The following is a 24,445-nucleotide window of genomic DNA, read 5'->3' as shown; positions in this document are numbered from 1 at the left end:
AACATATCGTGTTTTATGATAATTTACACTATTTACACTTTCAAAAACGAAGGTTATCGGTAGATGTTAACAGTCATTTTCTTAGCCTTCTGTCTGCCAGCCTGAATGCTACTGAGAAGGAGATTACGCCACGCTGATATCAAGGGAAAATCAGGAAAATCACAATACCTGAAAATGCAATGAAAAGATTACTGTATGAAATGTTGTTTTTTTCTTAGCTATACTGAGCTTTAGCATTGAATCATTATGTAAATTATTTGCAATCACGCCAAGGTAAAGTGCGTTTACTTTCTATATATTTGCGCTCTACCTTCCTCGCCTCCATCTCTGTCTGCATTTGTAAGCGTGTCATAGAGCTGGCCTTGCTAATGCCTCTGCTGCGTGGAAAGTAAACTCTCAACCCCCCTTAATCTCCTTTTATTGAGCAATAGCCGGCCGTATAAAAATATGATTTTCTTCAGTAAACGCTTCACGTCTTTCCACCGGCTGACCAGGACTTCGCAATGAGTCGGAATCTAATGTAAAGCTTTAAAGAGACTGAAAATCCAGCTTATTGAAGAATTTTTCTCTCTCTTTGTTTTACACTCGGCGTGGCGGCCCGATGCGATTTTGCAGCCGGGAACAGAAGAGATTTCAAAAGAAATTGAATTTCTATCTCATTCATCTCAATTCTTAACGGGTCAGCACTCGCTTTGAACGCACATACTAACCTCTCTTTAGCTAGTAAGTCTTGAGTACGACGCTCATGGCGGTACTGCCGCTTGGCCGTAATACTGCTGCCGCCGGGAGACTGGCAGACCTCCCAGTAAATATGTTTTGTTTTAGGGTATAATAGCTTTAAAACACAACTGCGATTGTATATGAAACATTACCATAAAAAGCCCAATTCCAGGCAGAAAAAAAACTTTTGTAGTCCCGTGCAAACTCTCAGTGGTGCAGCTTCATTAGTTGATGTCAAATAAATCACTTCGGTAGTACTTGGGCTTAACGAGCCACTTCCTGCAACATAGACATGCAGACTTATAAGCTGCAGTTTTCTCAAAGACTTCAATCTATGCTCCTCCCCTATCTATGCTCCCACCCCAAACCCCTACTTACTCATTCACAAACAACTTCCTGCAGCACAGACGTCCAAACTTATAAGCTGCAGTTTTCTCAAAGACTTCAATCTATGCTCCTCCCCCATCTATGCTCCCACCCCCACTTACTCATTCACAAACAACTTCCTGCAGCACAAACTTCTAAACGTACAAGCTGCAGTTTTCTCAAAGTTTTTAGTCTATGCTCCCGCCCCCCACTTACTCATTCACAAACAACTTCCTGCAGCACAGATGTCCAAACGTATAAGCTGCAGTTTTCTCAAAGACTTCAATCTATGCTCCTCCCCCATCTATGCTCCCACCCCCACTTACTCATTCACAAACAACTTCCTGCAGCACAGACGTTCAAACGTATAAGCTGCACTTTTCTCAAAGAGTTCAGTCTATGCTCCTCCCCCCTTCTTACTCTTACACAAGCCACTTCCTGCTGTACAGACATCCAAACATGTAAGCTGCAGTTTTCTCAAAGAGTTCAGTCGATGCTCCCCCCCCCCCCCCCCCCCTTCTTACTCATTCACAAGCCACTTCCTGCAGCTTATTATTTTTACAAGATTCATTTATAAATTATTTAGTCAGTGTTTGCCCATTGTATAATCTTTCCTCAACTTGATTTGCATTCTGAAATTTATCACAGGTGGCAACATCTATAGTCCTGTCAGGTGCAGCTCTCCGGAATGGTTGTTTCTGAGAATTCCAAAGCCAGCGAAAACAATGCCTTGTCTCCCAGAATGCTCTGGCAGGAGAATTAAGTATAGCTAAACAGCCTAGGCTAAGCATCACTTGGAGGGTGGAGCTATGTACCAATATACAACAATATGTAAATATAGGAAGAGCTTCACCAGGAAAATTACCTTAAATATAGGAAGGGTTTCAACAGGAAAATTACCTTTAAAGTGGGTATCCTAAATAATTTACGGCATTGTACCATATATTACCAGTGCCTCCATAATATGATCAGTGGTTATGCATATAGAACTGGTGGTGGGTCTTTGACATTTCAGACGTTTTACATAAGCAGCCAAAGAGCCAATCATATTCTTGCGAAAATCTGAATATTTATGCAAATACTGGAAGCCGGCGGTTTGATTTTGACAGAAGACATAAGGCTACAGCAGAAGCCATCCACTTTGGTAAGGTACGGTAAATATCAGCTACAGCACCCTAAGCACTGATGTGAATATTACAGCGCCTTTATATCATTTTTTCTTTACTCATGACAGGTACACTTTAAGTCTTTGACTGGAGATGCCTGGACTGGAGATGCCCTTTAAACGTTTCTTTACAACTCCAGATTTAATAGTTGTGTTCCTTTTTTCTGCAGTCACAAACTTTTCTTGGCTGTAATGTGTTTGACTGCCTGGGACATCCTCCGGGGTGCCTTATCCTTGGCTTTGCAGTCAATTATGGTACCCATTGAAATAACAGTTTACAGGCTAGGTCGGCAATCATACATTTTAGCGAACTATCTCATTTTGGAACCAAAATTTTCGAGATAACTCAGAATTGCATAGCAGGAATCAGATTGTGCTGAAAACATATCATTTAGCCGGACTTTATGTGGAAATAACTGTGTTTTTCCAAAATGAGGCACTAGATCATGTGTAAAGCTTGGTCTTTAGACTGTTTTAAAGAAAAAATACACGATTCAAGATGATACAGAGGAGAGAACTTTTCTGAGACCTCATATTTTTGCAAAGATGGGAGGAATTCAGACAAGCAGTCAAATCTAAGTACAAAATTCCAATATGAAGAGTAACCACAGACATTTCTTTCAGTTTTGGATATTGTGCAGAGGCGTCAAAGACTCTGTATTGTTTGTATTGCTGTCTTTGTCTCTGTTGGGGATGAGCAATATACAAAAATCCCTCTAATATATATGCAACTTGTGTATTAACAGGGGGAACAGAGGTGACAAAGTGAAGGTGACAGAGGTGGCACAGAAGGGGACACTGAAGGTGCAGGGGGACATAGAGGAGGTACAGGGGACAGAGATGACACTGTGTTTACCACTTATGGACAGATTCAGGTTAAGAATGAACCTACAGTCCATATCTCATTCGTTATCCAGGGTTTTCCTGTACACAAAGTATATTTTGAAGCAAAAAGAGACAGTAGTCCTTATCCTTGCTGCCCCCTCCTTCCTCATGCCCACCAACAGACCTACAATATCACATCGCAACCATTAGACACACCATCACCCATCGCCCAGTGGTGTATGTGGATGGTGAAGAGTCTTTGTGTTTTAGAGCTATGGGGTGTAGTAGCGTCAGTAGATGGTAAAGTGGCTGGGTCAACTTGCTAGGACCATTTAGGTCAGGGGACAAGTCATTTCTTTGCTGCACTCTGCAAGGAAAATAGATAAGTGTACTTGTACAGGTAGTCCTCGACTTACGAATGACCCGTCAATCCAAATTGCCTGAAAATGTGAAATTTGATTCTGTGGGACAAGTCTACAATTTTTTCTCTAAAAGACCCTGTAGTTTTTGAGAAAATCAGTTCTAAACATTTCAAACAAAAAAATGGATTTTAAACTGGTAAAATGTCATTTTGCTTTGGTACATTTTACTAGGTAGCGAGTTCTGAGTCCTGCATAAACATTTTAAAGCAAACCTGCGATCCAGTGCGGGGGCAGAAGGAGGCAGAAAGTGAGAAGAGGTGGCACAAAGGGACACAGTGGAGACATAGGGACACAGTGGAGGAAAAGGTGGCACAGGATGGAACACTGAGGGAACAGGGGGACAGAGGCAGCACAGTGGGGGGTAGAGATGACACTGGAGGTGCAGGGGTGCATAGAGGAGGTACAGAAGACAGAGATGACACAGTGTTTCGACTTATGGACAGATTCTAGTTAAGAACAAACCTACCCATAGGATTGGTCCCTATCTCGTTCGTTGACCGGGATTTCCTGTACACAACCATATACTTATGTTTTGACGCAAAAGAGAGGGTAGTTCAAGCACTTCTGCAGATGCTGCTATGTTTATTGAAATGGTTGGATGCATTAAGCATTTAAGGTAGGAGGGAAAAATTGGCAGCGCTCCTAATCACGCTGCATCTGAAATGACTACCAACAATTTTAGGTAATCCATAACATACCATTGCGAAGACAGTGCCATGCACAAGGGCGTGAGTCTGATGACAGTTTTGAGCCGATGGGCTCTTCTTCCAAGGATTTTACAGCTCCAAACGCACAATGCATTTACTCTTCTATACTGGATGGCTCTCAGCTCTTCCTAATTATGGCTTCACACTGATCAGAACTGGAACAGATGCTGCAAAACCTGCGGGAACATCAGAGCATCCTGCCATTCACTCAGTTGTTGCAGTTGAGGAAAATAAGAAACAACTGCCTTTCTGTGCAACTACGGTAAATATGCTAGAAGGGGAATGTACCCGGACTGCCTCTACTGAAAACAAGTGAATGACAGCGTGCGGTTTCCATATTGGAAAAGTCATGCAACTTTTGACTTTGGTCACTTGTGGTAATTCATAGCTGTCCTGATAGTCATCCTCTATAACAGGGGTAGGGAACGTTGGCTCTCCAGCTGTTAAGGAACTACAAGTCCCACAATGCATTGCAGGAGTCTGACAGCCACACTCATGATTAATAAAGGCAAATGCATTCTGGGATTTGTAGTTTTATCACAGCTGGAGAGCCAAGGTTCCCTACCCCTGCTCTATAATAAAACTCCTTTGTCTCTGCGTCCCATGTTCGTGTGTGTCCCTGCGTGCTACTGCGCATGTGCCGCAGGGACAGCCCTTGGACAGGAGCAGGAAAGGCATGGGGCTGCGCGGCCGGGCACGGGCATGCAGCATGTGCGCGTGGCAGGTGTGTGCGTGCACAGCGGGCGAGTGTGCGGCGTACGTGTGTGTAGCGGGAATGCGCTGTGATTGTGTGTCGGTGTCGGCGGTCCTGGGAGGAGGAGAGGGAAGGGGGCTTAAACACAGACCTAGAGACGGGCTTAGGTCTACTGGTATTATATAGTTGTTTATAGTTTTGGGTTTTTTTTGTTTTGTTTTTTTAGCAAGAGTGGGATTTCTCTTTAAGGTGGCTAGAGATTAAACTGAATTATTCATAGTTAATTTTTTTTGTAGCTCTTTCAAACATTTATAGGCCCCATAGAAGTACCAGAAAAGCCTAGCAGAATGCCCGGAACTGGGTATATATTTATCTGGATACATAAGGTTAGCCGGATAACCAGATGCATATTCTCCATATTTTTTCTTATTCAAGTGAGCGCAGAATAACACATTTTGATGAGCTGGCTCTGCCCAGTAATATATCTTTGAAGGCTCCTTTGTAGCTATGGAAACATCCTCGCCGTCACCTGTATAACATAATTTATTTCTTAATGTGTGAAGGAAGAAGAAACATTTCCATAAATAGAGGTTGCTGCCAAGAAAAGGGGGTTGTGACAGGCTAAGAGAAGTGCTGGCGCTCGGCCCGTTCCACGGAACATCAAAGTCTTCACTCAAGTGCAGGCAATTGAATTCCAGCAGTGGAAGGGAAGCCAGATGAGGCCTCCAGGAAGGCGACACCAGCATTCCACCACTGAACATTCTACAAAGTGTGTCATAGAAATACATATATATTGGGCATATTTATTTATACAGTAGTACAATCTTGTTATAATAAACTCGGCTACAGTAAACATTCGGGTATAGTAAACTTATATTAAAGTTGTAACAGCGCTCCTCTTCTTATGATCTGCAAGATTAAACACAATAGCTCCACACAGTGCGTTACTGCTTAAATACAATGCAAACAGCATGCAGCCACCCTTGTGTGCAAACGTGACATTCCGTGCTTCACTCAGTGTTCCAATCATAAACCCCCTCAACTCTAGCAGCTCACCAGATTGACACCACCTCAAAATCCAGGTGGGTCTAGCGCATAGAGATTGAAAGCCACAGAATCCACTATTCCAATTCTTCAGCAGTAAACAAATCCAATGTTTAATCCAAAGTACATGTAAAAACAGATAAAACACCAGCTTAAAATTTCAGCATATTTGGGCAGCGCATACATGCGCACTCACTTGAGCCTGCAGTAAAAACAGCCTATCGGGCGTAAGCGGCCCAGCAATGTCTGTCCGATGTGCGGTGCCAGCGTCCCGTACCTCCGCTGTGGACTAGTTCCTAGTTGCTAGAATCTCCCGCTGCCCAGTGGCGTCAGACGCACCTGACTCCGCCCGGGGAGAAATAATCATACCGCCAGGGGGGTTAGGTTATATAAGGAGGGATAAATCACGAGTTAAGGGATACATTGTGAGTTAATAAGCAAGCTGAGACAATTCTTAAGATACGTTTTGTGCCTCATTTTTAAAGGGGAACTTCAGCCTAAACAAACATACTGTCATCAAGTTACATTAGTTATGTTAATTAGAATAGATAGGTAATATAATCTCTTACCCACCCTGTTTTAAAAGAACAGGCAAATGTTTGTGATTCATGGGGGCTGCCATCTTTGTCATGGGGGCAGCCATCTTTTTGGTTGAAAGGAGGTGACAAGGAGCAGGAGACACAGTTCCAACTGTCCTGTGTCCTGATTACCCCTCCCAGCTGCACACGCTAGGCTTCAAATGTCAAATTCAAAATGTAAAAAAAAAAAAAAAATGTGCACCAAAACAGCAGAACGAGAACAACAACATCAGAAATCCCATCATGCTTTGCACAGCATCAGGGGAAAACTGCCCGGGCAGTTTTCTTCTGTGCAGCTAAAAATGAGGCTTGGATAAGAGAAACAAAGTTCTGATGCTGTGAAACTGTTAAAGAAACACCAGGCCTTTTCAGTGCTGCTGAGTCGATTTTTAGTCCGGAGGTTCACTTTAAGCCCCACCCTAATGGTTTATTTTTTTTTATTTTTTTTCGGTTACAGAAGTAAAAAGGTTATTTAAAGAAGGCATTGCTGCTCTTTATAGATAGGAAGTGGATATACATAGATACCAAGAGACAATTTTAGTACCTGGTGATTTCCAGGAGCGGAGGAGAGAAGATGTAATAGTGTATCATTTTCCTTACACAAAGTACGGTGCAGAGTCCTCTGCAATTTCAGATCCTCCTTCATCTCTCTTTGTCCCTATGTTACTAAGCCGACCCAGCAACATGTAAAAAGCACAATCTGGAAGGCTGGCGTGGAAAAGGAATACATTGTTTCCTAAGGGTGGCTAAATATAATTCATCCACACATCAAGGGAAAAACAATTTGTGTGTATTGTTATGGCGTAAAGCTGGTGGATACAGCGCTAAGCACTGCACTACATCTCATAAAGCCTTTTCATGTTTATTTTATGTGCAGTTTTGTCTTCTGGGCAAATGATATGAGCGATAAGTGCTTCTTACTTAATATGTTGTTGCTCCATATCCTTAAACTATGCTTTGTCTTTTACAGTTCTTTTTTTTTATTATTATTTTATAATATCCCTTCACTAGTTTTACAACATAAGAATAGTATATAACTAACACCTGAGTTTGTTGAAAGCAGCAGCAACGCTCCACATTCCTACATCAATATAATGGGATAGCCTCAGATTTAAAGGAGAACTGTAGTGAGAGGTATATAGAGGCTGCCATATTGAGTTCCTTTTAAGCAATACCAGTTGCCTGGCAGCCCCGCTGAGCTATTTGCCTGCAGTAGTGTGAATCGCACCAGAAACAAGCATGCAGATAATCTTGTCAGATCTGACAAAAATGTCAGAAACACCTGATCTGCTGCATGCTTGTTCAGGGTCTAGGTCTAAAGGTATTAGAGGCAGAGGATCCGCAGGTTAGCCAGGCAACTGGTATTGTTTAAAAGGAAATAAATATGGCAGCCTCCACATACCTCATACTACAGTGGTCCTTTAAGAGAGCAGCATTGGACAGACTGTACAGCCAAGATGCTGCCATGCACCCCCTCCAGTGATTTGACCTGGGGGAGGGTCTCAGAAAACTGGAGGCTGGAGTGGCAGCTCAACTCCACCCACCTTCCTGTATACTGATTGTGAAAAGTAGCAGCACTACTTTGGGGTTTAGCGATAGCCTGTCACAGAGTGGCAGAATTCAGATATCTGGGAGCATTTTGAAACTATTAGGCTTATGGTGCAAACCAGGAAAGGGGCTTAAAGTCATATGCCAGGAGCCAGTGACATTAATGATAATGCAGCCTATCCATTCACTTAATGCCAGTGACTCCACTCAGAATGCAGCCTATCCATTCACCAGAGCCGGGACAAGGTCCTCCAGCACCCAAGGCTGAGACACCAAAGTGTGCCCCTCCATCCCTCCCACCCCAGCCATCACACTGATTGCTATTAGACTAAGAAGCGTCCCAGGACCCCCAACACCTTCAACACCTTAATCTCTTATTATCTGGCTTGCAGTCACTGCCATGTACCCCTTTTCTTTTCTCTGCTTCAAACACAACAGTGGAATGATACCTGAGTGAGTTGTGTGCCCCCTCCTACACTGCGCCCTGAGGCTGAAGCCTCTCTAGCCTCTGCCTCGGCCCGGCACTGCCATTCACTAATTGCCAGTAACATTACTGAGAATGTAGCCTATCCAATCACTACAGGCCAGTGACATCACTGAGAATGCAGCATATCCATTCACTAGAGGCTAGTGACATCACTAAGAATGCAGCCTATTCATTCACCAGAGACCAGTGACATCACTGAGAATGCAGTCTAGCCGCGTTTAGAAACTGTGCCTATCTACATGCGTAATAATAAACTGAAAACAATTACTACTAGGTTTTGCTTCAACACTCATAGCAAAAAACAAAACCCTAGTTGAATGTATTCCTAAGAAATTATCTGGGGTGTGTGAAGAAGAAAATCGCATTGAAACAAAAAGATGAACTTTAGAATGGATTTTTGTTGTAGATGGTTTATGTTCAGTAGCAGATGGCACCTCTTAAATCAACTATTCCTTTCTTTTTGTTACTTGTATCACAACCTGTTTCCATCATGAGCCTCTCACTTTGTCTTTGTTCTCTGTGTCTGGCCCTGAGCAAGAAGGACTGGGAAACATTTGGTAGTCATATATGTCTGAATCTGTACATCTCATAGTCATGCTGTTCCTTGGAGCGGTGGAAGCGTCCTCTCTCCGGTGACTTTGTCTGGGTTCTGCTGATTGCTTTTGTTTTATATGTCCTTTTAGGTCAAGACCGCAGCGAAGCCACATTGATAAAAAGGTTTAAAGGGGACGGCGTTCGGTACAAGGCAAAACTGATTGGAATCGATGAGGTTTCTGCCGCGAGAGGAGACAAATTATGCCAGGACTCAATGATGAAACTCAAGGTAAGGACAACCTGCCCACCTGCAGGATTTAAAGGGGAATTCACTGAGGTGTTTTTTTTCCTGGATGATGACTAGTTGCTGCTGAGGTGCCCCCAGGGAGACAACTTTGGCGGTTTCTTGCCAAGGGCCATTTCTGGGTTTGAATGGCATCAGCAGGAAACTAGTATGTCTGTTAGAGATGATCGGAAAGCCTGGATTCCCACCTGCCAAGAAGTGTCTTTCCAATTTCCGCATAATTTTGTTTTGCTGTTATTTTTGTCAATAAAGTTAGTAAATTGAAAAAAAAAAAGTACAAAATCTGCTATTTTTGCAGTTCTACACTATTATGCGAAATCCACATTTTCAATCAACAGCCACGGTAAGCTTCTGCATTTTCTGATTGGCCTAATGTATGCTATCATGCAGAATCCGCTTTTCTGATTGGCAACAGCGGTAAACTTCTACGATCTCTAATTGGCCTAATACTACCAAGTCTTCTGACCTTAACTTTCCACGGTAACCCGACTTTAGAGTTTTAGCTTTGCTACAAAGTATGGTGATGCCCAGGTTCTGCATCACTATCCAGGTACAGCTGGAATCTGGCTTTACTCTGCACCTACAGAGAGATCTTGAGTAGCCCTCAGGGTAGGCCTGCTTTCAATGCTTATCTGCTGCTTTATTTCTCCAACTGTGAATTTTTTTGTTGCAGAATAAGACTGCAGGCATAGAGAGCAGCCTGATGGGGGTCCTGCAGCTTCCCATATGTCTTCAGACATGATATGAAACTCATTTATTTCCTTCTAATTAACTTTTGAGGCTAGTGTCTCTTTTTGTAGACTTGGTCGGAATGGGAATGGTTCCCTTTTGTGTTTCCTGATGTCTCTAGAAGCCATGACGCGGCCACATGTAGCTAACATATGTGCCTGGTTTTTGTAGAGTTTCTATTTCAGTTGCTAAGCAACTGAAAGTTGTCAAAGTTTTTGAGAAGCAGCAACTTCCTCCACTGAAACCAGAAGCTTTCAATGCAATCCTACAGTGAGCTACATGTGCCCCCCACGAGAGAGATATACTGCAGCAACACATGGCTGCTTCTCAGTGGCATAGCTGAGGAACTTGGGGCCTCAGTACAAGTTTTACATGGGGCCCCAAGCACTCTATTGATATGAAGCCCTAAAGCCTAACAAGGACAGTTTGTGTTAGACAGGTGTAATAAGATTAAAGGAATACTATCGAAGAACGAAGTGTTCTAAAATGACAATGTACAAATAATGTCTAAGTAGCTGTGAAAACATTTTCCTACTTTTCATGTTAAATTTCATAGGTAAAAGCTTCACTTCATTGTGTGTAGATTTTAGCTACGTTTGAAACGTCTCATTTGCAGAGGTATGAATCTCTGCAGTCTGACATGCTAAGAACAGTGTCAAGTATCAGGTTTCACACGCACACAATGCAAATGTTTATGTTGCACATCTGATACATTTCCTCTGCTCTGTGTCAAAAAGCTAGGCCTATCTGACTTAGCTCTATGCACACACACAGGGTTAACAGATGCACTGTGAGGGAATTTCCTAACTCCCCTCATGGCTCATTCTGCCGTCAGAATACAGCAGACTGCCATCAGAAAAGTGTGAAAGGAATTCGATAACAATAAACAAAGAGATAAGGATTCAAATGTGTACACCAGTACTTAGCAGCACTTCCCAAACATTTCCTATATCAATTGAAAACAATATGGTAATTAACAGTGTTCCTTTAAAGAGAATCTGTATTGTTAAAATCGCTCAAAAGTAAACATACCAGTGCGTTAGGGGACATCTCCTATTACACTCTGTCACAATTTCGCTGCTCCTCGCCGCATTAAAAGTGGTTAAAAACAGTTTTAAAAAGTTTGTAAACAAACAAAATGGCCACCAAAACAGGAAGTAGGTTGATGTACAGTATGTCCACACATAGAAAAATACATTCATACACAAGCAGGCTGTATACAGCATTCCTTTTGAATTTCAAGAGATCATTTGTGTGTTTCTTTCCCCCATGCACTGAAGTTTCAGGCTGCTCTTTTCTTCCTGCAAACAGCTTTGTCCTTGTTTGTAATTCCTCAGTATGTGAAAGCCCAGCCAGCTCAGAGGACGATTTATCCAGCTTGTAAAAGATAAGAGAGAAGAGAGAAGCTGCTCTAATCTAAATAACACACAGGCAGTGTGCAGAGAGAGGCCTGGAAGGGGGAGTTCATAGCAGAACCACAACACTGAAGGACTTGGCAGCCTTCCAGACACAGGCCGACAAGTCTGACAGGGGAAAGATACATTGATTTATTACAGAGACTGTGATAGTATAAAGTGCTGCAGTTAGCCAGAACACATTAGAATAGCTTTTGGAACTTGTAGGATGATAAAAAACAGGATGCAATTTTTGTTACGGAGTCTCTTTAAGGAAACAGTTTGATAAGGATTGCCACTAGTCGATGCACATATAAGTTATCATTACCAGCATAGTACCAATAAAAAGCTAATAAGATGGATGAAGGAGAGTCCCTAATGGGCCCCTCTAGCCCAAGGGCCCCATGCAGTCACAACCTCTGCATCCCCTATTGCTACGGCACTGCTGCTTCTGTGAAATTGCCCTTAGGGCCCATTTACACTTGAGCAGGAATCACGGGATTCCCGCTCACTGCAAACCGCTAGCGGTTTTTAAAAACGCTTAGCACATGGTTTGTTACGGCAGTGTTCTCACTAGGCTTTTTGCAATAATCGCAAATGCGTTACATGCAGCGTTTTGGCGGCGATCTTGCGTGATCACGATTAGCATGTATAGAACTGCTACCCGCGATCGTTCCCAAAACGCTACAGTGTCCAGTGATTTTTCAGCGGTAATCGCTAGCGGTTTGCGATTTTAGGTGTGAACGGGGCCTTACAGGTGTCGAAGCATGCAGGTGCTCTGAAGTCTGATTGGATTAGCCGCATGCTTGTTCCAAGTGTGTGACTCAGACTCTAGTGATGCCAGAAAGATCAGCAGAAAAGCCAGGCAACTAAACTATGGCAGCCTCCATATCCCTCTCACTTCCGGTCCCCTTTAACAAATCCCCTGTGCTCTTTGCATATACTGCCACAATCTAAACACATTGGGCTATTCCTGGCATGAGGATTTTCCCCCTTAATTATAAGTGATTCCTTGATTAGCTTTTCCGTTTATGAACCTGTTAAAACTCCACATTAGAAATGAGTCCTAATCCCCTCTCTTCCCCCCCACACAACACGCAGCCGAGGCACCTGCTGCTAAAGAACACGTCGTCCATCTTGTTGGGTAAAAGTCGCTGCCTCCGTGAGATGTGAGATACCTTTTTTTGGTGTGGAATAATTGAGAGGTTTATCTGAGCTCCAGTAATCGGTGATAAGACCCAGGCGGTCTCCCGGATTAATGGTCTTGTTTTGTAAGTAAGCATAAGAGTTTTTTATGTGCAGCGGGGTGACACTGCCCTTTCTGCTCTGTTTTAATCATTTCCAGTTTCTTATTGAAGGCTGCACAATCCATTTACAGTTCTTTCTATGTGAGTACACATCGCTGTTAGCAAGCCTCTGGAAGAGCTTGTGATACGCTCCCGCGACATAAGAAGCCAGTTTGGCATTTACTGCTTCAGAGATATCACATAGATCTCTCGGAGGGTAAAAAGATTTGGAGATGTAATGTGATTTAGATTAGCGATAAAGGGCACTGTAGCGGGGCGACGACTGTCCAATCACAGCAGAACGTACGCCTGCCAAACAGACCTTTTTACTATGTTAGACTTTTGATGTGATAAAACCATTGAGTTGAATGAAAATCTATAAAAAAAAAAAATTAAGGCCTGTTCGATCATGTTTGGTAAAAACATACATTGAGGATTGATCAGGAAGAGCCAGTCTTTAGTCAATCAAAAACAGCGAGTGCATTAAAGTAAACCAGAGATGAACGCTTTGGCACAAAATAAACATATCCCCCGATAGATTTTACAAAATAAACACTATACCTGGTATTTTCTGGTGTGCCGGTTTTTGTGTTTTTTTTTTACTTAACCTCCTTGCCGGTTCAATTCACGCCGGTAAGGAGGCAGCGCAGAACTTTTTTTAAATTTTTTATTTTTTTAAATCATGATAGCCGCTGAGCGGCGGCATCCCCCCACCCACTCCAAACGCCTCCGGCGATCAGAGTAAGCAGGAAATCCCATTCAGAACGGGATTTCCTGCAGGGCTTCCCCGGTCGCCATGGCGACGGGGCGGGATGACGTCACCGACGTCATGGACGTCGGGACGTCACAGGGAATCCCGATCCACCCCTCAGCGCTGCCTGGCATTGATTGGCCAGGCTGCGCAGGGGTCTGGGGCGGGGGGGGGGGGGGGGCGGCACGGTGGGTAGCGGCGAATCGGCGGGTAGCGGCGGCGATCGCGTACCACACGCAGCTAGCAAAGTGCTAGCTGCGTGTAGGGAAAAAAATTTATGCAAATCGGCCCAGCGGGGCCTGACAAATCCTCCTGCGCAGGTTACCCCGAGCTGAGCTCGGGATAACCGGCAAGGAGGTTAAACTCCATGCAAAACACAGTTTATCAGAACAGCATATTATTTAGTGGGCTGTGTGCAAAATTAAATCACCATTTATAAAAACCTCTTATGACTAACAAATATAGATTTAAAAAAAAATTCAACAGGCATAGCTCCTTCCTTGGCACTAGCAACTCCTCACATCTCATCACAGCTCTCTGTGATGCTGCAGTATACAGAACAGGAAAGCAGAGCCAGAAGGGGGCAGGCTTGGGCTTGGAAAGACATAAGAGAAGACAGACTAAGCTATAATGATTCCTGAGCAAAGCCAGACTGAATGCTCAGTCAGGGATTTTATCAGGGCTCTAACAAACAGGCTGAGCAGTGAAGGATGAAACAGAGAGCAGGGTAGGTGTTTTCTCTAATGTTCCCACTGACATATATGGTAAAAGACATGAGGGTGCTTCGTCTGTGGTACACTTTAAAGGATACCTGACCTGAATGGAGGTAATCAAATTAAAGGGTCACTTAAGGCAACAAAAAAAAAGTTTTACCCCCCTGGGGCTTCTACCAGCCTCCTGCAGCTGTCGATGCAGTCTCGCTCCGATGCTCTTGTCCCCCGCCGGCAGCCACTTCCGTTTTCGGCAACAGGTGCCGACAGGCCTGGGAACACGAGGGATTCTTCACATTCCTGGCCGCAATAGCGCCCTCTATACTGCTATTGCGGCCAGGAACATGAAGAATTACTCGTGTTCCCATCGGAGCGAGACTGTGTGGGCACGGGACAGCTGCAGGGGGCTGGTAGAAGCCCCAGGTGAGTAAAAGTCATTTTTTTTGGTTGCCTTTAGTGTCCCTTAAAAGGGAACCTGTGCTGAGTAAAAATATTTAAAATAAACACTTGAGGTAACTTCAAATGAACATTACATAGTTACCTCGCCATCAGTTCCTCTCAGAAGCTCACCATTTTCTTCTGACAATGATCCCTTCCAGTTCTGACAACATTTTGTCAGAACTGAAGTATATCAGTTGCTGTCAGTTATAGCTGAGAGGATGACTGATGTGCCAAGTAATGTCTATGTTTCCCTATGGCACAAGTGGGCAATGTTACAGTTGAACAGTGTGCTGACCAGAAAGCTGTTATGGGGTAGTGGCCATTTTCAAAATGAAGGACGGAGAATTTCCTTGTTCACAGTGGACAAACAGGACGCGGGAAAGGAGAAAGAGATTGAGGAGTAGACTACACGGGAGGTAAGTATGACTTGTGTATGTTTATTTTGACTTTTAATTTTCAGTTCAGGTTTTCTTTAAGCACAGAGGTAGGTTTGTCAGTAAAGTACATACCTCTGTGTGCTTGTAGAAAACCTTCCGGTGTCTACAATACCATAGTAAAAAGTGGCAGTCTTCGGTGGCTAACCCCTCCCTATCCTGCCACTTGCCGTCTTCTTCCTCACCCCTTCACCTTTCACTCCCGTGCAAGCCCCTTGTGGCGAGCAAGTGCAATACAGTCTTTCCCATGAACACAAGCTATAGGGGTTCGCGTTCTGCATAAAGGAGAGAGCGCTGACCCAGAAGTTCTTCCAGGGTCGGCACCACTTTGGAAACTAGATGCCGGATTTCACAGGGGAGTGGTGGACGAACAGGACATCTGAGCGATCTAGGAACATAGCAGGCTTATTCTACTGCAGGTAAGTAATCAGCTAGTATATAAATTGTATTGTTTTTCTTGCAGGTCAGTTGTCCTTTAAGTGCTGGTTTTGTTCTATATTTATTAGGGTTTGTACTAAAAAAAAAAAGTTTGTTTTAATGCCTAATTCAGTCTCATGAATTGTTAATAAAGGTGAATAGGGAACTATGCCATTACTCACAGTGTTCATATCTGGTAAAGCCTTTTTTTAAAGCTATGGCGCTGCCAGAAGAGGGTTGCTTTTTCAGCACAGAGCCAGCCCCAGACCACACCCACCTCTTCCTTTGCTCCCTCCTATGCAGCACAGGGGGAGGTGAGCAGGGTGGGCTCTTTGCTGCGAGGGTAAAACTGACTGGTGCCCTCTCCCAACTCTTCCCTGACCTTATGTGAGGGATGATTGGACATGGGTAGTGTTGTTAGGCAAGCTGTCATAAGCATAGGAAGACAGCTTTGTAAACTCAGACAGCCAAGCAGTACAATGTTATGAATGAATGAATACAAAACTGGTTTATGTTCAGGGCACAAAAGTGTGTTCATTACAAATTACAGACAATATGTAGTAAAACAGTAGCAGGAATTGGGGACTTTAAAGGGAACCTGAGATGGGGGATTAGGAATAAAAAAACATACCTGGAAAGTCCACCAGTCTGGGGCCAACTGTGCATGTGCGGTCCGGCCACGAGACAGGGGAGCGCTCCCTGCCGGACTGCGTATGCGCCCACTGGCCCCGACTGACGTATTATCTGGGGCCAGTAGCGGGCGAACAGAGAGGGAGAAGAGGACACCTTGGGACCAATCAGGCTGGAGGGGGCTGGAGTAAGCCCCAGGTATGTATATTTTATTCCTAATCCCCCATCTCTGGTACATTTTAAGTGTTCCTCTTAAAGCAAACCTGAAGTGAAAATAAAGTTCTAAGATAATTAATTGTATGTGTAGTACAGCTAAGAAATAAAACATTAGTAGCAAAGAAAAGAGTCTCATATTCTTTTCCAGTACAGAAACAGTTAAAAAACTTCAGTTGTTATCTATGCAAAAGAGTTTATCTGAGTTCTTCAACCCAACAGACCTGTTTTCGGAAGCACTTACACATCAAAGAAAGGTTGAGATAAGATTTTACTGCAGGAGAGTTTAAAGGGTCATTAGCTCTGCTCTGTCTTATAGTTTAAAATACAGAGTGTGGTTTGTAAACTGAAAATATTACAGAATGATGCAATGTTAAAAAAAAAAAAAAGAAAAAGCCGAGTCGAGTATAAGCCGACCATCCAAATTTTACCTTGAAAAACTGGAAAAAATGTTTGACCCGAGTATAAGTCAGGAGTGGCAAAAACCACAACCACAACACCACTCACAGCCATGGCTGGCCACAACCATATATTAGAAAAGCAGCATAAATTCAGCAGATTGAAATAATAAGCCAGAACCTAGGGCTACAATGGGGATGAGCATGCAAAGAACTCCTGTGGTTAAGTTTAAGCTGGCATAAAGATAAAGCAAGGAATGAAGAGCCACATAGTTATGTATCTAAAACTTCATATAGGAATACAAGGATTCTTACCACTCAGTAGACACTGTCCCTGTATGCCTTCCAATGCTACAACTCGAGATGAGGTTAGCTGGGACCTCCCATGGAAATGTCAAGTGTGTGGTCTCCCTCAGATGATGTACCACTGTGCATATAGTGGGGGGCATTGTTGGGGTTACTCAAAGAGTGACTCACATATAAGTCAAGACTCCCACTTTTGGGCCCCTTTTTTTGCCCAAAAATTAGGCTTATACTACAATATATACAGCAACTGAAAGTAAAGATAGGAGACTTTTTTCTTTGCTACTAATGTTCTATTCCTCCTTATCCGTACTACACATACAATTCATTATATCATATGTTTTTTTTTTCTCTTCAGGTTTGCTTTAATGAGGAAGAAATGAAATCTCACAAAGATAATAAATATTCATTTAGAGCTCCATCTAAATGTCAAACCTTGCAATTGCAAGTTCAAAAAAGGCAAAGAAAAGGGGAGATTTACAGTAAAATAATACGGCTTATCAGTCTGGGGACTTTGCTCTTGTAATATTAAAGACTTGTTTATTGCCATAGTAAAGCAAACCGCACAAAACCTTACCAAGTAAAGATACAGATGGAGCCCCAAAACAACAAAAGCATTTATTTGTTTTTATGCTTGACGTTAAAAAATGGTAAAATGTGTATTTGTTTGCACTGAACTCAATAAATAGAGCAAGTATGGTAAAAGTATGGTGTATTGGTTACCAATACACCTGCTGTATTGCATCAATGCTCAGCACTGAAAGGGTTAAGCACAGACCAGCTTCACATGACACCTGGCAGCAGGGGGAGGAGCCCTTTACAAATCATGCCTAGCTTGCACTGCTACGCTATCTGCAGAACTGCTATGAAGCATTTTGTAATCTGCACCAGTTTAGGGATAGATTTTAACTTTTCTTAACTATAGTGCAGTTCTAGAAATCCATGCTAAACTGCTGCTATTATGTAGGATTTAAGAAGTTTCTTATTATCATGTAGAATAGTCCTCCTGATAGTTAGAACAGTTTAAGAAGAAACAGCCTGTGCTGTTCTTCCCGTGCTGTAATATCCTTCACTGCCGCAGACCGGGTCTGTGACGAATTCCATTTACATGTTTGGCAAATGAACTGCCTGTATGACGACAGTTGCCAGCCCCTTGCTCCCTGGTGCCCTAGGCCTTGGCCTTTTTGGCCTTGCCTCAAATCTAGCCACGAGTGTATCGCCACCACTGGTTGCAGCCGCAAAATAAAAAGGCTGTTGGAAGACCAGCCTGTTATTTATTCACAAACAAAGACAAGCTTCCGAGTGACAAGGAGAATTTTAAAGACGCAAAATGAGAGCTTTGATGATGATTCTTTTCTAGTCATACAAAGACAAGGAAGGCAGTTATATTGGTGACAAGTCAATGACCTTTCTGCCTGGAAAACACATCCACTCACAGATGGAATTACATTTTAATATTGCACTTGCCAGGTCTAATTGATCTCAGTATTTCAAAGGTGTGAGGAGGAATAGCAGGGCGAGTCAGTAACCTCCAGTTCCCTCTTTTCTTCTCTGCAGGGTATTGCCGCAGGAGCGCGTTCAAAAGGCGAACACAAGCAGAAAGTCTTTCTAACGGTTTCCTTTGGAGGGATAAAGATCTTTGATGAGAAGACTGGCGTAAGTAGAGGCAAATCACACACCGCTGCTTTCTAGCTGTTTAATATACCCGCAATACGCATGTTGTACACATTGAACACACATGATCAAGAGATCAATTCATTTGGGTGGTGTATGTATGTTGATCCTATACGTTTAAGCGGTTCAAAGTTTTACGCTCTGTTCCCACTTGAGCAGAGAACGGACCTTTTTTTTACCATTCTCCGCTCATCTCTAAACGGACAGTGTACGGCACCTATTTTATAAATAGGAGCCATTCACACTTTTCACGCTGCAACGGATCCACGGAGTCTGATGCAGTAAGCAGACTGCACTTCTGTGCACTCTGCGATAATCCGGGGCAGGCGGGTGTGTTTTCTCCATATGTCTATGGGACTAACGCATCTGCCCTGACTATGGTGGACCATCGGCACTACGCTGTCTGCTCCCGCAGGCTGCACATGGTCTGGCACAAGTGAGAATAGAGCTTTACACTGGACATTGCACCATGGTAATAAAGGATGGACCTAGCACATTGAACACACATGATCAAGAGATCAATTCATTTGGGTGGTGTATGTATGTTGATCCTATACGTTTAAGCGGTTCAAAGTTTTAGGCTCTGTTCCCACTTGAGCAGAGAACGGACCTTTTTTTTACCATTCTCCGCTCATCTCTAAACGGACAGTGTACGGCACCTATTTTATAAATAGGAGCCATTCACACTTTTCACGCTGCAACGGATCCACGGAGTCTGATGCAGTAAGCAGACTGCACTTCTGTGCACTCTGCGATAATCCGGGGCAGGCGGGTGTGTTTTCTCCATATGCCTATGGGACTAACGCATCTGCCCTGACTATGGTGGACCATCGGCACTACGCTGTCTGCTCCCGCAGGCTGCACATGGTCTGGTACAAGTGAGAATAGAGCTTTACACTGGACATTGCACCATGGTAATAAAGGATGGACCTAGCACATTGAACACACATGATCAAGAGATCAATTCATTTGGGTGGTGTATGTATGTTGATCCTATACGTTTAAGCGGTTCAAAGTTTTAGGCTCTGTTCCCACTTGAGCAGAGAACGGACCTTTTTTTTACCATTCTCCGCTCATCTCTAAACGGACAGTGTACGGCACCTATTTTATAAATAGGAGCCATTCACACTTTTCACGCTGCAACGGATCCACGGAGTCTGATGCAGTAAGCAGACTGCACTTCTGTGCACTCTGCGATAATCCGGGGCAGGCGGGTGTGTTTTCTCCATATGCCTATGGGACTAACGCATCTGCCCTGACTATGGTGGACCATCGGCACTACGCTGTCTGCTCCCGCAGGCTGCACATGGTCTGGCACAAGTGAGAATAGAGCTTTACACTGGACATCGCACCATGGTAATAAAGGATGGACCTAGCAGGAAAGGGCGGGGCTTCACCTTGCAGACCTCCAAACAGGAGAGTGGATCTACTGATGGATAACAGCTGTTTATTGGCGCAGTTAAAGTGCACCTGACATGAGAGAAATACCGAAGCTGCTACTACTGACAACCTAAAAATTTTGGTTTTCTTGCAACCATCATTGCTGGGCTCAGGAGTAATGGCCAGTGCTTACTCGTGATTCAAATGTGGCTTAATTGCCGCAGGTGTGCAGCTGGATGATAAAGGGTTATTTAACTATAATGCCACCGTCCTGCTTGCGCTTCAAACAGCTTGCACGCGTCCTATTGGTCGCGCTGCAAGCTTCACTACATGCACTTCCTCCTTTAAGCTGGAAGGAGGAAGTGCGCGGTGGTGAGGCTTGCAACACATCTAATAGGACGCGTGCAAGCTGTTTGAAGCGCAGGCAGGACGGCGGAATTATGGGTAAATAACCCATTCTCATCCAGCCGCACACCTGCGGCAATTACCGTTAAGCCAAATTTGAATCACGAGTAAGCACTCGCCATTACTCCTGAGCCCAGCACAAGCAACCATGTGGCCATCTCTGCTTTCTCACACTTCACCAATTCAGCTAAATTAAGACAAAGTATTTGTTGAACTGCCATACCAACTAGTTAAAACCAACCTGTGACTTTAAGGGTGATGAAGTCAGACACTTCCCATGTCCTGTTCCAGATCACCACTACTGCTGGGACCTTCTGAAAGTTTGCAGCTGGGCTCCCATCTATTAATGAGCTGCACTGCGCAGGCGCACTGTGCTACTGTGCCTTCGAGAGCTATCTTGCGACTGTGCAGTGTGGCCGCACTCCCATCCTTTTATGAGCCTTTGTCAAAGAGATTTGGGATCTCTCATTACTGGATTGGTGAGGGAGAGGCGGACGGGGGAATCCTCTGGATGTTCCACCCGCACCACATGCACATGTAAACTGACCAGAGATGAGAGACTGAGTGGGGTAGTATCAGCCTTGGATAACAGCACTCTACAGCCATTGATCATGTACCAATACTGGCCAAAGGTGGTACCTGGGCACTTCTGGTGCAATCAAACGATGACCTTACCCAATCAATGTTCCATCAATAAGACAATCCAACCGCAATCAGAAAGGAGGGTTCTCATTTTTTATAGATTTTCATCAGATTTCTTGTTTTTTCTAAAGTAATGTCTAAGCTATTAAACTCATTGATACAAGTACTTTTCAAGGCTGGAGGGCTGAAGACTTATTCAACCTGCAGTTCAAATAACTTTAACCAAGTCACATCATTGGAACTATGGCAAGGAGAGAGGGCCAGGAAGGCTCTATGGCAATGTTTCTCAAACCTGTCCTTGTGACTCCCATGATGCATGTTTTGCAGGCAACCTCACCTATGCACAGGCGGGGTAACTAGTGTCTCAACTAGGTGGATTTCAAGTAGCTGAGACACTATTTACCCCACCTGTTCATAGGTGAGGTTGCCTGCAAAACATTCACTGTTGGGAAGTCATAAGGACAGGTTTGAGAAACACTACTCTATTGAATTAAGAGCCTTCTTGCTCCATACTGTAGGTGAATATCTAACTTGTTAATTTTAGGTCACTTCAGCTTTGCTTGAACTAGAGAATGGGTACACAATGGGCCAAATTCTTTAAATAATCCGTAAGAATGCCGAGCGCAGGCAGCACACAGCAATGTTACCCTTACTTACACCAACTAAGTAGCAGATCTTGTGCAATAAATATAATGGATTGAGTTAATTGCACAATGTGTGCTACGTAGTCGGCGTAAGTAACAGTAAAGTTACCGATATCTAGTGTATTTGGCCCATTATGTCATAGCAACCAGGGATGTACTCACGAGTAATCACAAGTGCTTACTCGTAATTCAAATGAGCCTTAATTGCCACAGCTGAGCGGCTGGATTACAAGGAGTTATTTACCCCTAATTCCGCTGTCTGCCCTGCATTCCAAACTGCTTGCACGGGTCATATTGGTCGCATTGCAAGCCTCACCACAGCGCACTTCTTCCTTCAAGCCGGTAGGAGGAAGTGCGCTGTGGTAAAGGAGGAAGTGCGCTGTGGCGAGGCTTGCAACGTGACCAATAGGACGCGTGCAAGCTGTTTGGAACGCAGGGCGGACAGCAGAATTGTGGATAAATAAAACCTTGTAATCCAGCCGCTCGGCTGCAGCAATTAAGGCTCATTTGAATTACGAGTAAGCACTGATAGTAACTACTGACAGAGATCACAAGCTGGGGTTGGGGAAGACTGACCAGAAAGTAAATAAAACACAAAATACTGCTGCCATGTTTGCAGATGATGTAAACCTTTGCAGGATTATCAACACTTTGGATATTGATATAGTACAGCAAGATCTTGGCAGGATGGTTATATTGGCAAGCATGTGGCAGATGTCAACAAACGTAAGGCCATGCAGCTTTGGTGCCATTTAAATCAAATAAGATACATCTGGGAACTTCATGCCTGCACATAGACTTGGAAATACCAGGTGATAAGCTGGGCAACCACATTCAATGCCAAGCAGCAGCAGCTAAAGCCAATAAAATTCTTGGATACACAGTCCTGGATACACATCACAGGAGCCTATAGGCAAAGAAGTCCTGGCATCCTAGACTTTGCCCTCCATGAACCTACAAACCCCCACCGAACTACACCGCAAGTGTGCTGGGTGTCCCAGCTGTCACTTCTCTCTTACTTCCCTTGTCCATCATAGATAACTACAGGTGCCCCTTAGTATTAGGTAGCCAGAAGTACCCTCAGTATTAGGTAGCTAGTGGTGCCCCCAACTGAAGGGAGATCTTGTCAGTGGAATGCCGAGAGCAGGGTGAGTAACCTCTCATTTACGCAGGACTAGGGATGGAGGGAGTATTAGTGAGCAATCTTTCCATCATCAGGCACCTATAGGCACAATGGGGATGCATAAAAAGGGTAATAAAAATACAACATGTTAGTATCCTCTGTATAAATCCCTAGTGTGGCCACCTCTGGAGTACGGGATACAAACCTCTGTACAGGAAATCCTTTCCTCACAAAGAAAAGTTACTTATTTAGCTTGGAAAAGGGATGACTTCAGTGGATCCAATTAACACAGATAAATATATACAAGGACAATATAAAAGCTTGGAAATTGCACTTTTTAGCCCTAGATCTAAACACAGGACAAGAGAACATGAATTACATGTGGATGAAAATAGATTGTATCACCTTTTTTTTAGAAATGGGTTCTTTAATATACAAATAGTTGAGCTGTGGAATATTTTAGCAATGATATTTGGTAGGGCAAATTCTATATCTGCATTTCAAAGGGACTTGGATGCTTATCTTGCATTGAAGGGCACCCACAGCTATAATTACTAGCATGGTGATATCTTAATACAGTCAGGGACACAACTTTACCTTTGTTGCTTGTCTTTTCTCTGAATTACGGTACAGAGGAGTTCAAGAGGATGAACCTGATGGACACACGCCTCTTTTTAACCTAGATTACTATGTAACTGCTTAGACTGGTCCACTTGTCCAGTTGCAGAACGGATCCGTTTCAAACAGATTCGTTTTTCAAAATGTTGTCCTTTTGTAGCGTAAGTTTCCAGTCCGTTTAAACGTGTGTCCTTTCTTCATGTGTGTTTCTATTGGATAAGAGATGATGTGGAGGGGAGGGGCAGGCAGTAGGCGATTCGTTTTTTGCCTCTGTTATGTGTGCAAAAGTTCTCTGTGTAAAGGGAAATCCGTTTTTTTGTGAGGGCTCTGTGTATTCGGGGTCAGTGAAAAACCTGCAAATCTGAACTCTCCGTTCAGTTTTTCAAAACGGATCCCGCGGATCCGTTTTTTTAAAGTGTGTGAAGACAGCGTTATTTTAAACATTGGTATCCGTGGCTCCGGTTTGAATCCGGGCAAAAAAGCGGAGCCACGGATACGTTTTTTAAACAAGTGTGAACCGACCCTTAAAGAAAATCTGAGGCATCAAACATGTAAAAAATGTAATAGTAGAGAGTAGACTGTCCTGTAGAGGCTTCCCATGCTGTTCTCCAGTCCTCCACCATTGCAGGTGCAGTATACCAGGAGAGGAGCGTGTTCCCAAAGATCCTACTGACAAGCTCTTGTCGGTAATCTTCGGGGGTCCGCACTCGGTGATGGGGAACCAGGGGATGATGTAGGAACCCTCTATAGGAGGGGTGTCAAACTCACTTAAGGGGCCACAATCTAATACCTAGTTTAAGTCATGGACCGAAGTGTTTATTAAGATTTACATTTATTGAATGGTTTTAAAGACGCCTAA

At 43.7% G+C, this 24,445-nt stretch overlaps 1 protein-coding gene across 11 annotated transcripts in view; it reads left to right on the top strand.

Annotated features, from left to right (window-relative positions):
* DAB1 (DAB adaptor protein 1) overlaps nt 1-24,445 on the top strand; it is a 996,155-nt gene that overhangs the window by 780,748 nt on the left and 190,962 nt on the right. For all 11 annotated transcript variants that reach the window (XM_068239411.1, XM_068239410.1, XM_068239407.1 and 8 more), the window contains 2 exons: nt 9,240-9,379; nt 18,658-18,756. In XM_068239411.1, the coding sequence (XP_068095512.1) occupies nt 9,240-9,379; nt 18,658-18,756 (239 nt within the window). The remainder of the gene's footprint in view (nt 1-9,239; nt 9,380-18,657; nt 18,757-24,445) is intronic.

Source organism: Hyperolius riggenbachi, chromosome 6 (genome assembly GCF_040937935.1).
Source record: "Hyperolius riggenbachi isolate aHypRig1 chromosome 6, aHypRig1.pri, whole genome shotgun sequence".
Taxonomy (NCBI): domain Eukaryota; kingdom Metazoa; phylum Chordata; class Amphibia; order Anura; family Hyperoliidae; genus Hyperolius; species Hyperolius riggenbachi.
Note: the sequence above shows the minus strand (reverse complement) of the source record. Positions and strands in the feature narration are given on the sequence as shown.